General features: G+C 40.4%; 1 protein-coding gene across 1 annotated transcript in view; it reads left to right on the forward strand.

Moving 5' to 3' along the window:
- The window catches only part of ADAMTS19 (ADAM metallopeptidase with thrombospondin type 1 motif 19), a 520,219-nt gene that overhangs the window by 280,055 nt on the left and 227,662 nt on the right, over positions 1–12,502 (forward strand). Inside the window, exons 12-13 of the mRNA XM_073625112.1 lie at positions 4,811–4,941; positions 6,805–6,977. Coding sequence (XP_073481213.1) covers positions 4,811–4,941; positions 6,805–6,977 — 304 coding nt within the window. The remainder of the gene's footprint in view (positions 1–4,810; positions 4,942–6,804; positions 6,978–12,502) is intronic.

Consider the following 12,502-nt stretch of genomic DNA (forward strand, 5'->3'; position numbering starts at 1 on the left):
CTCCCACAGGCAAAGGCATGATGGGACTTGTCGTTTCACAACATCTGGAGGGCCGCTAGTTTGAGACCCCTTCCTTAGAGAGGTCTTTTGTTCTTGGTATGATGACACCACACACATCAATTGTAAAGAGAATGCCAGACCCTAGATATTTAAGGTTTAAGTAAAACAGATTCCACCTGCTTAGTCCTTAAAAAGGTTCTAATCATTGGCACTTAATCTAGAATACACTTCATGGATTTGAAGTGGTAGTAAATATAAGAACGTACTTTTTTTCACTGAACAAATCTACATGTTCAATCACTTAGAATATGAGAATAAATACACCGTGTCTATTTTGTCTGTAGGTAATATTTAAATAAAAATGTATTGTGTAACTAAAGGCAAAACTTTTCATTTTGGATAGAGTGAGGAAGGGTGTTATAACCCCTGTCTTTTTTTTTGTTTGCTATCTATATCCTATATGAAAGATTTCTCTTCACTTCTTGTCTCATTCCCAAAACAGGAAGTGAGAGGAAATTCCTCCAAAATGAGGGAATCCCAGGGGGTTACCAGAACTAGTGTCTGCAGTCCTGCAGACACTAGTCCTGCAAGCCGCATCTTTGAGGCGCTGTAGGAGCGGTGTATACACCGCTCCTACAGCGCCCCTACCCATTGAAATCAATGGGCAGTGCCGCCGAAGTGCCGCTGCATTTAACCCTTTTGCAGCCATTAGCGGAGGTTAAAAGCACCCCACTAGCGGCCGAAAAGGGACGCAAAAATGATGGTAAAGCAGCGCTTTACCGCCGACGCCCCCAATGCCCCAGTGTGAAAGTAGCCCTACACTTTAATGATAGCTTGTTCAAATATGTTGAAAAACTGCCAACAAGAGAATGATAGGAGTGTTGGCCCCTAACCTCACTGTTCTTTTTTCATCCTTGCTCCTAGCTATCATATGACTGCTTTCACACTGAGGCGCTTTACAGGCGCTACAGCGCTAAAAATAGCTCCTGCATAGCGCTTGTAAAAAGCCTCTCCTGTCTCTCCTGTGTGAAAGCCCGAGTGCTTTCACACTGGAGCGGTGCGCTTGCAGGACGATAAAAATAGTCCTGCTAGCAGCATCTTTGCAGTGCTATAGGAGTGGTGTGTACACCGCTCCTAAAGCGTCCCTGCCCATTAAAATCAATGGGGCAGCGCCGCCGAACTGCCGGCAAAGCGCCGCTGCAGCTAGAGTTAGAGGCTAGTTAGAGGCTAACACACTTTTTCTCCCTATCTAGGAGTTTCCCCAAGGGGGGTCAGAATGGTAGAGCTGACCTTTAAGAGGCTAGCATGAAGAGGAGCCAGGAAAGGAAAATTACTATAAATATACATGTAACAAGTTTATGTAATATATATACATATATATATATATATATATATATATATATATATATATATATATATATATATATATATATATATTGTGTGAGTCCAGTCGCCAAGTTCATTTAATGGCTTTTTTCTTACATTTATTCAAAAGAAAGATATTTCCCTCATGGGGGTTTCAGCACCAAACAGAACAGGAGACAGAACACAGCCTCCTGGCTATCATGGTCTGTACAGGCTCCTTGTCTGTTTCATCACAGGCACCAACTCTCTCACAGAGGCTTGGTCGGTGCACAGACTGCTTACTTGCCTCAGACCTGTCTCCTGGCATTGCCTTAAAATGTTAGCCTAGACTTGCACCAAATACAGTATATTGGGATCAGTGAAGAAATATTTTATTGCCAACCTTTTCTACTGCAAGGTTCAGCCTCTCCTGGATAGAAGTCACCATCTAAAGCACTAAAGACATTTTCTGAAGTGTAGCAGTAATTTTTTTTCACATCTGCACATGGCGTTTTTTCCCTGTTATTTTTTGCATGCAAACGCTGTTGTACCTGTGTGTGGATATGTACAGTATCTCACAAAAGTGAGTATCTCACATTTTTGTAAATATTTTATTATATCTTTTCATGTGGCAACACTGAAGAAATTACACTTTGCTATAATGTAAAGTAGGGAGTGTACAGTTTGTATAACAGTGTAAATTTGCTGTCCCCTCATAGTCATTAAGGTCTAAACTGCTGGCAACAAAAGTGAGTACACTCCTAAGTAAAAATGTTCAAATTGGGCCCAATTACCCATTTTTCCTCCCCAGTGTCATGTGACACGTTAGTGTTACAAGGTCTCAGGTGTGAATGGTCACTGGAAGTTCAACATGGCACCTCATGGCAAAGAACTCTCTGAGAATCTAAAAAAAAGAGTTGTTGCTCTACATTAAAATGGCCTAGGCTATAAGAAGATCCCTGGAACTGAGCTGCAGCATGATGGCCAAGACCATACAGTGGTTTAACAGGACAGGTTCCACGCAGAACAGGCCTTGCCATGGTCAACCAAAGAAGTTGAGTGCACATGCTCAGCATCATATGCAGAGGTTGTCTTTGGGAAATAGACATATGAGTGCTACCAGCATTGCTGCAGAGGTTGAAGGGGTGGGGAGTCAGCCTTTCAGTGCTCAGACCATACGCCAAATTGGTCTGCAGGGCTGTCGTCCCAGAAGGAAGCCTCTTCTAAAGATGATGCACAAGAAAGTCCACAAACAGTTTGCTGAAGACAAGCAGACTAAGGACATAGATTACTGGAACAATGTCCTGTGGTCTGATAAGGTTCAGATGGTGTCAAGTGTGTGTGGCGGCAACCAGGTGAAGAGTACAAAGACAAGTGTGTCTTACCTACAGTCCTGAACAGACAAACACCGTTGGGCGCCAGGAAACTGGGACATCTATTGCACTAAGAACCTTGTGAATGTCCTGCAAGAGCCCAAAAGAGCAGCTGTGTGGATAAGCATACCAGGAGAGGTGTGAATACAAGTAAAAACATTCAGGAGCAACCACAATTGAAAGCGCTGATCAGGACAAGTGCTGCCTGCACTAGGGAGCTACAGTTCATTGAGGGAACCATGAATGCCAACATGTACTGTGACACACTGAAGCAGAGCATGATCCTCTCCCTTTGGAGACTGGGCTGCAGGGCAGTATTCCAACATGATAACGACCCCAAACACACCTCCAAGAGGATTACTGCCTTGCTAAAGAAGCTGAGGGTAAAGGTGATGGACTAGCCAAGCATGTCTCCAGACTTAATCCCTATTAAGCATCTGTGGGGCATCCTGAGACAGAAGGTGGAGGAGCGCAAGGTCTCTAACATCCATCAGCTCCATGATGTCATCATGGAGGAGTGGAAGAGGACTCCAGTAGCAACCAGTGAATCTCTGGTGAGCTCCATGCCCAAGAGGGTTGGGGCAGTGCTGGAAAATAATGGTGGCCACACAAAATATTGACACTTTGGGCCCTATTTGGACATTTTCACTTAGGGGTGTACTCACTTTTGTTGCCAGCGTTTTAGACATTAATGGCTGTGTGTTGAGTTATTTTGAGGGGACAGCACATTTACACTGTTATACAAGCTGTACACTCACTACTTTACATTGTCGCAAAGTGTCATTTCTTCAGTGTTGTCACATGAAAAAATATAATAAGATATTTACAAAAATGTGAGGGAGGGGTGTACTCACTTTTGTGAGACACTGTGTGTGTATATATATATATATATATATATATATATATATATATATATTTATATATATTCAGCAAATAAACTACAGAAAATTATAGTTGAGTCATGATAGATTTGCACCATTGTAACAGCTTAGCTGGTGCTTGGGAACACAGCTAATGGACTTAGAAGGATTGATGTAATTGATACCCATATGAGTAATTTTGTCTAATCAGGAAACGCACTTTATGATTAATTACTTCAGTTGCAGAACATACAAAAATATTGCAGGTCATCAGTTACTGTACTTGGTTTCATAATGGTTTCTTTCTTTTTGCTGTGTGTAAATTAATATTAATGCCATCTGAGAAGCTTTATTCAAAATGAGAATATTTGAAAAAGTGTATAACGTCCCAATGCAATATGCAGTGTCAGCACCATTATATCATTTTTTCACATATTTCAACTGCATCAATGAGTTGCAACATAAGGAAAGCTAATGAGAACTCTGTTTAGTGTCCATCAACAGCTTTCAGGCTGTAACTAAAGTTTATTTTGTGCTATCCAAATTAATCAAGTTCAACGTTTCCATTAATTCCATCTGGGCATTTTTTTCACATGAAAAAGACAATTAAAATAGAACATTTTGTAGAAAGCCAGTGACTGCAAAATTTATCTCATGTGTAATTTGTTCTTTTTTTATAGAGTACCAAATGCATATCCAAATCTACTATACAGCCGTTAGTATTTCAAACAGAAACATTCTGTGATATTAGGGCAATTTGGTTTAAAATAATAAAACACACATATACAAAATGCAATGAAAAGGTTATAAGTCACTTCATTAAAGGGAATATATAATCATTTTCAGGCAAATTTATTTATGTATTTTTTTTTTAATTTCAGTTTTAAATCTTTTTCTTTTTTTTGGACTATTAACTTGAAGCGTTTATGATAAATATGAGTCTGAAAAAAGTAAACATATCATTTAGAATTGAAATGTGATTGTAACATCTTCGAATTCCTTCTGAGCTGAGTTGTTTTGAGCACTCAAACAGTAAACTGTAAGTTTAACAGCCATGTCTTGTCTTAACAGCATGTTATTTAGGGATTAGGTATTCATTGATCCTAATCCTAATATCCTTAAACCAATTAGGGTTACTGTTTTTTTTGTTTGTTTTTTTGTTTAGTCTCTATGCTCTGTTTTTCTTTTCCTTTTTCCTGCTAAAAATGTTCTAATAGGTATATCTCTTCACAGTGGTGTAGAGTTGGAGAATGCACCAGCATGACTTCATCCTCGGAACACTTGTCTGGAGAATGGAGTTCTTGGAGTACATGCAGCAGAACGTGTGGCACAGGAGTTCGAAGTAGACAACGCAAATGCGTAAGGTAAATATATTTGATACATTGCATTGTTAAAGTGGCAATAAACCCAAAAATAAACATTTATTATTCTGCAGCCTACCGATTTTATTTTTTAGGCTTTCTTCTTTTTTCAGCTGGCGATTCAGCCAGTAAGTCTGTTGTTTTTCAAAAGAAGATGCTCTCCAGGAGAATGTATCAGTTAGGCCCCATTCAAACTTGTTATTGGAATCTGGATCCCGGAACACCTAGATCCAGGCCCCCCCATGTGAATAAGTATGGTGTACATAGTACCCCTACTCATTCACTAAAAAAAATGTAGCATAAAAAATGACAGTAGGCAGTTTTTGACAAATCCATTTTTTAAGAAATAAAAATTAAAAAAAATTCTCCCCGGATCTATCGCCAATTACGACAGCTACTGCCACTGCCGACCCGAAAAAACAAAAAGAAAACAAACCTCCGGTCCCGACAAAGGTCTGCCAGCTCTTAAATAACTAAGAGGCGGGACCACCTGGTGACGTCACTGACCCAGAATGCCCTCGTCGATGACACTTGTCCCCTTCGACATGGGAACAATGTGCTTTGGGGGGGCAGAGCCCCTGTGTCCCCCTTTCCTGACCTGCCAGGCTGTATGCTCAGATAAGGGCCTGGTATGGATAAGAGGGGACCCCAGGCTGTTTTTTTTTTATTTATTTTTCATTGGCTGCATTCTTTTGTTCACATTCAGCTGTCAGTGGGGAAACCCACTAACAACTAATGAGTCATCGGTTGTTAAGGACATGGCAGCCGGCTTCCTGGCTCACTCCTGAAAAAAACAGCTATTCTTCACACAGAATTTGGATCGGTCGAAAATTGATCGACCGATTCAACGATTCAAAACCTTCTGAAAATTTGGAATTGGTTAGAAGATAAAGAAACCAAACAAAACTAAACACATTGTTTCCATTCTGCACATGTCTAATGACTTTGTAGAGCACAAACAAAACAATCACATTGGTCAAAGCCAAAGTCATAACAAAGTCGCACTCATCCAAAGTTGCTCCAAAGCTGCATCAAAATCGCACAAACGTTGCATCAAGTTGCACGGTAAAGTCACAATGGAAATCACACGGTTTTAAAGTCGCACAAGTGTTAGTGGACACTTACAAAAGATGAGACATACCATTTATTCACGGGTGCTTAAAATGATCACCTTCAATTTATTTATGTCAAATTGTTATACCAAAAAGAATAGAAAACTGTTACTGTAAAGAAGTGTTAGCTGGACTTTGAATTCAATGTGTTAGTATATCTAAATCTGCTAGTCCATCTACCACTCCCCCCCCCCCACAGACTAGCAATGCTGCTGTCCAGAGGTGCCCCTGTGCTCATTCATCCAGAGTGAGGACACTCTAATACAGGAGGTGTGTTACTGGTCATATCACCAGGTGAAAACAGAGGGGAAAGAAAAGAAAACTAATGCAGCTACCCCATCTAATAATTGATTAGCTGCAATATATCACATTTTTGGTTTTGGGTGTAATACCACTGTAAAACAGACTTCTATCTAAGGCTTTCTTTATAAATTTGGTGAAAGCATGACAGGGATATGGTGTCACCTGTCCCAGTACATTCTTCATTAGGAGAATACACTTGAGAGAGGATCTAGGCAGTACACGTAACAGCAGAACCCTATCTATAATGGTAAGTTTTAAGACAGGGGGGGGTGTGGAGGATATACAGGGGACAAACACAGCAGTAAGATGTGGCCGAGGATTCACCTTGCCCATGATGTTACTCAACACAGTAAGTGAAATTCTGGATGTTGTGTCCCTTTAATCTTCACTTTCCTAATGCACCATACATGTGCTGCATTTTCCACCCTATCTTTATTGTTCTCACCTCTAGCCAGAGCACTGAAGGACGTCAATGTAATGATCCGAAAATCCAGTATAAAATATGTGAGAATCCAAGATGTCCACCTGGAGTCCCTGAATTTAGAGACTGGCAATGTCAGACCTTCAGCTTCAGATCCTCCTACCCTAACCATAAACATCGCTGGCATGCTGTGATCAATGAAGGTAATATTTGTAATTAATTTATATAATGCACTTATATTCTATTATATATGATATATAGTACCGTATTTATCGGCGTATAACACGCGCCGGTGTATAACACGCACCACAAGTTTAGGAGGGCATTTTAAGGAAAAAAACTTTTAGGAGGGAAGTTTAAGGAAAAAAACTTACATTTAAATGTCCATCAATGCAGCCTCATCAGTGTTCATCTGTAGCCTTGTCCATCATTGCAGAATGATCAGTGTCCATTTGCAGCTTGCCCAGTGCCGTTTGCAGCCTTGCTAAGTGCCATTTTCAACCTTGCCCATTGTCATATGCAGCTCGCTCCTCATCCTCTCAGAGACAGCAGGGAAGCGGGACGGCGTGAGTGCGAGTGGAGCCAAGCACTAGGCTCGGTCTTTTTCAGCGGCGCTCGTTTTTTTCCGGCGGCGCTCGGTTTTTCTTCGCGGCGCTCGCTCTTTTTTGGCACACAGACAGTGGTGATCGGTGTAGAACACGCACCCACGATTTTCCCCTGATTTTAAGGGGAAAAAAGTGTGTGTTATACGCTGATAAATACGGTATATAAAATGAACCAAACTCAGCTTCTTACATCATGTTTTTGTCACAAATGTACAGGGCAGTAAGCAGCAGACACATCTCTTTCACACAGGATAAGTTTAAGATAAGGATAACTGTGAAAAACTTGGGTTGATATGTGTACAGTGGAGATCTCATCACAAATTGTACCAGTCTTATTTTTTAAGTAATTGTCAATTTTCGGCACAGTGAGTGAGTTAGTTGGTGCAGGCAGTGGAGAACGCAGTAGAGAATGAAAGGTAGAGTAGAGTTGATGGGGACTGGATGGGGACTGGATGAGAAGTTCTTAATGAGAGTGTTAAAATAGGTCTGCTTGGCAGTGTGGAGGCAGGAATTGTATTTTTAAAGGGCAGATTTATATTGGTTGACGTCTTTCGGAGACTTAGTCTTATGCCGCAGACGCTCAAGTGTGCGGCTACTTTTGTGAGACTTCTGGTGTCATCTGTTTGCCAAGGTTGTAGGAGTCAGGCCTGATTGTGTGTGTAGTGAGGGGGGCAAACTCATCCAGGGCAGAGGACAGGGCATTATTATAGGCAGAAGTGGCTAGATTGGGGCAGGACAGGGGTTGCAGTTTATACATTTTGGTTGATATGAATAAGGTTTTTGACTGAAACGTGTAAGCTGCTGTAATTTGCACACTCTACCCTTTATCAATAAAGTACTTTTATCAGAGGACGAGTTGCCGGCTCTTCATCTTATACTCTCATGCTGTTTTAAGTGCCAGGAAGACACGGTGAGCTTTTGGAGCACCGTTGGTCTACCTCCAGGAGAAATTAACCTAGGTGTATATCTTCGTTAGGGGTGAGAGTTTGTCAAAGAGTTGGTCAGTAGCAGAATAGAGAAGTTAAAGGTTAAGGTGGTGAAGGTTTTATGGGAAATATCAAAGTTTTTTGCACCTTCATGGTATCTATTCAAGCAAACTGCTTCTTTTAGTTGTTTCATGTTTCTGGCTGGTGTTGGCTCTGATGGTGTCTGTCAGCCAGGCTTCCTTTTGCTGCTAACTAATATGAGCATAATTGCACTACCTATGATTCACCAATGGTACATAAAGTGAATAAAAACAATTTTGAATGAATTTCAAAAAACAAAAGTGTTTGAAATGTATTAACATGAACAGTATTAAGTCTGAATATACATTTTTTAAATATGTGAATTTTAAATATGTATCTTAATTTGTCTGATTTACTGATCATACTACAATTTTAGAACCACTAGTGTTTTCTAAGTCAATCTAAGATAATGACTGTTTGGTTAAAGAAATAAAAAACCCTCCTTAATTCCTTTTAAAGTTCTACATTTAAATACAGAATTCCACAGACAGATGAGCTAAGCTTCTCACCCTTGTTTTTATCATGGGACCGTGAAAGAATCCTGTGCTGCAGGCATTTGGCCACCATCATCGGCTCCTTCTTTGTATTGGAATTCTAAAGACTTTAGAACAATTGTCAGTCACTAATTCCAGCTTTTGCATGTTGAGGTCTCCAGGCTTGTGGTCAGGTTTCATGAGGAAATATGTGAGATTTCACTTTTCATATTTTACATGTCCCATTAAATACCAGCACTAAAGGTTAAAGCCCTGCTTTCTATAAAATGCACACAAATTTCCAATGATTCAGTTTTCCATATGAAAATATGGAAAACAATCTCAGTGTTTTTATATTTAACCTGAGCTTTTTTTAAGCATATGGGGCAGAAACTGTTTCCATAAGTTTGAGCAATTATAGATCCTAAAAATGAACAAATATGCAAGCATGTAATGATTTTCAGTTTCTGAAAATGGTGGTGGTTATTGATAGAGAGAGAGCATCGACACAAAAGATCCTGCATGTGTAAGTTTGGTTGCAATACAATCAAATAGTACTGTACATGAGGGCATTTTTCTCATCAATATGTACAAAGTAAAATTACATATCATATGATGCTTTAGGATGGCATTCATGTTAATCCCTAGATAAGTGAAGAGAAGGGTTTTCTCTTCTACCCATACAATAACCATAATCATAGTGTTTGGATAACTTGAATGCAACCAAACAAATGTTGTAATAACAAAAGTTTTGGGGTTTATAATTTATACTGAAAGTCAATGACAAACTGGCTGATTTACTAAAGGAGCCCAGGACCTTCACTCATAAAAAGAGTGTTGATTCACTTCAGTTATGCAATCATGTGAACAGTTAGAGTAAATTAGCCACAAAATGTCTACTGAACTCAATTAATATGAGTGTTTACTATGCAATGTTTACTATACTTTTTAAAATAGTAGTAATATGAGATGCCTCAAAAAAATTTAATTAATTAATCTTTTGATAGCAATGAAGAAATAAACAGTGTAACTATGGGAAACAAAAAGAATGACGTATAAGATGCAGCTTGTCGCTAGCATTAGCACAAAAATCTTTTTTTCTCTGAACCTGACTAGCTCAAGTGTAGAGATGTGTAATTTGTTTAATTACAAATCGAAATTCTGACAAAATTTTCATTATTCAGAGATTTGGATGTGTTCAACTTTCCGAATCATAATAGTAACGAATTTCCACAAATCCAAAATAAATTATAACTAAACACCAAATAATTTTGTATTAATTTGTTTCATTTGGATGACATGATGCAATAGTTTGGGTTGGATGGAGGTGGATCCATCAGAATGTCTGAAATATAACATAATGATGAATCCAAAATGTATTTTGTTCCATTCATTTTTGGGTTGCACACAAATCCAGTCGATATCATCCAATTAGTTCATGGGAATGCAGGCCACACCTACCCTCCCCAAATACCAAACTTATAATACCTATTTAAATAAAGCACAAACTATTTTTTGGCAAAGATTGGCGCACGTTTATTGGTGTATTTAGATTAATAAATAATAATAACAATATTCTGATAATTTTATTAATTCATAAAATCCATCAATTTCAACAATAAACTTAAAACAGCTCAGTCGTAAAGAACTCGAGCATACAGAATATTTTAAAACCAAAGACCCCCCTACACTTATGCAGGGTGACAGACCATATAACGTGCTTAGCGACTAGGGAGGGGGGGTGGGAAGCTTACATTATCTTATTATATAAATATATCCTATGTTTTATAAAGGGAGGGGCGACCGCATGCCCATGCTTTTTGGGCTCAAGGCTTTAAGCCTTCCTAGTCCATTCCATTTCTCTTTGTGGGTTAGATTAGCAAGGATTACTTAGATTGCATAAGAAATCTCCCAAAATAACGTATTAACACATTAAAGCGAATATAGCCAATCCTCCAAAATAATGTTTGAAAATATGAATCGATTCAGAACAACAAATATACGGAATGAATACAAATATACAAAATGATCTCTCATGCACATCGCTACTCAAGTTATGGTTTGCAAAACATTAATTATGTACGTTAATGTAGAGGTCCATATTCTGTACTGTGGCACTATGGTGTAAGTCTAGGTTCACACCTATGCAGATGCTTTTTTTCAGGCACGTTTTTCAGTGCATTTTGCGTTTTTGAACCAGCTTTTTTTATGCATTTTTTCGTGCAGTTTTCATGCATTTTGCGTTTTACTTTTTTTAATTTTCTTTCTAAACGCACTGTAAAACACACTGTATAAAGCTGGTTCCCTGCTAAAAGCTGAATGTCCCAAAAAAATTTTCCGGCAAAAAGATTTGCGACAAAAAGACATATTATCCCCCCGGTCCATACCAGGCCCTTCAGGTCTAGTAAGGATTCGGAGGGGACCCCCCACTCCAAATAAAAAAAAATGGCGTACGGCCCCTCCAAAATCCATACCAGACCCTTATCTGAGCATGCTGCCCGGCAGGTCAGGAAAGGGAGGGGACGAGCGAGTGCCCCCCTCCTGAACCATACCAGGCCGCATGCCCTCAACATGGGGGGTATGGGTGCTTTAGGGCAGGGGGGCTCTGCACCCCCCACCCCAAAGCACCTTTCCCCAATGTTGATGAGGACAAGGGCCTCTTCCCGACAACCCTTGCCCGGTGGTTGTTTGGGTCTCTGGGTGGGGAGATTATCGGAATCTGGAAGCCCCCTTTAACAGGGGGACCCCCAGATCCTGGCCCCCCTATGTGAATGGGTATCGGGTACATGGTACCCCTACCCATTCACCAAAATAGCAGTGAAAATTTAAAAAAAACAAGAGCCAATTCATTTCTTAGTAAATTAGCTCTGAGCCGCTGTCTCTCCCGATGTCATCTCTCCTGCTGCCCTTGTCTTTTTTTGCTGCCGTTTTCTCCCTGAGCTGTCACCTCCCAGTGTCGTTGTCTTGTTCCACCACCTCCTCGCGTCGTCCCCGCCATTTTCTTCTTCATCCTCGCCAATGCCGCTAAAAAACATAAAAAAGCTGTTCTTGTCGCGTAGCTGTCTTCCTCCATTCTTATGTTCCCCGTTGTCTGGTACCTCTTATATAGGCATGGTGCATGGCCATCCAATGATGTCGCCCGGAGAGCCTGCCCCTTGTGACATGTGATGTCGCATGTCACAAGGGGTGGGCTCTCCAGGCGACGTTATTGGATGGCCACGCCCTATGCCTATATAAGAGGCGTCAGGAGAGCAGGGAACATAACAATGAAGGAAGACAGCTATGCGACAAGACCAGCCTTTTTTTGTTTTTTAGCGGCGACAGCGAGGAAGAAGAAGAAGATGGCAGCGGCAACGCGAGGAGGTGGTAGAAGACGACAACGACACCGGGAGATGACAGCTCAGGAAGAAAACAGCGGCGGAAAAAAGCAAGGGCACCAGGAGAGACGACATTGGGAGAGACAGCGGCTCAGAGTTATTTTACTAATAAAGGAATTGTCAAAAACTGGCTCTTGTTTTTTTAAACTTTTCACTGCTTTTTTGGTGAATGGGTAGGGGTACAATGTACTGGATACCCATTATCATAGGGTACGGAGCCGGGATCTGGGGGTCCCCTTGTTAAAGGGGGCTTTCAGATTCCGATA

The sequence above is a fragment of the Aquarana catesbeiana genome, linkage group LG01 (genome assembly GCF_042186555.1).
Source record: "Aquarana catesbeiana isolate 2022-GZ linkage group LG01, ASM4218655v1, whole genome shotgun sequence".
Classification (NCBI taxonomy): domain Eukaryota; kingdom Metazoa; phylum Chordata; class Amphibia; order Anura; family Ranidae; genus Aquarana; species Aquarana catesbeiana.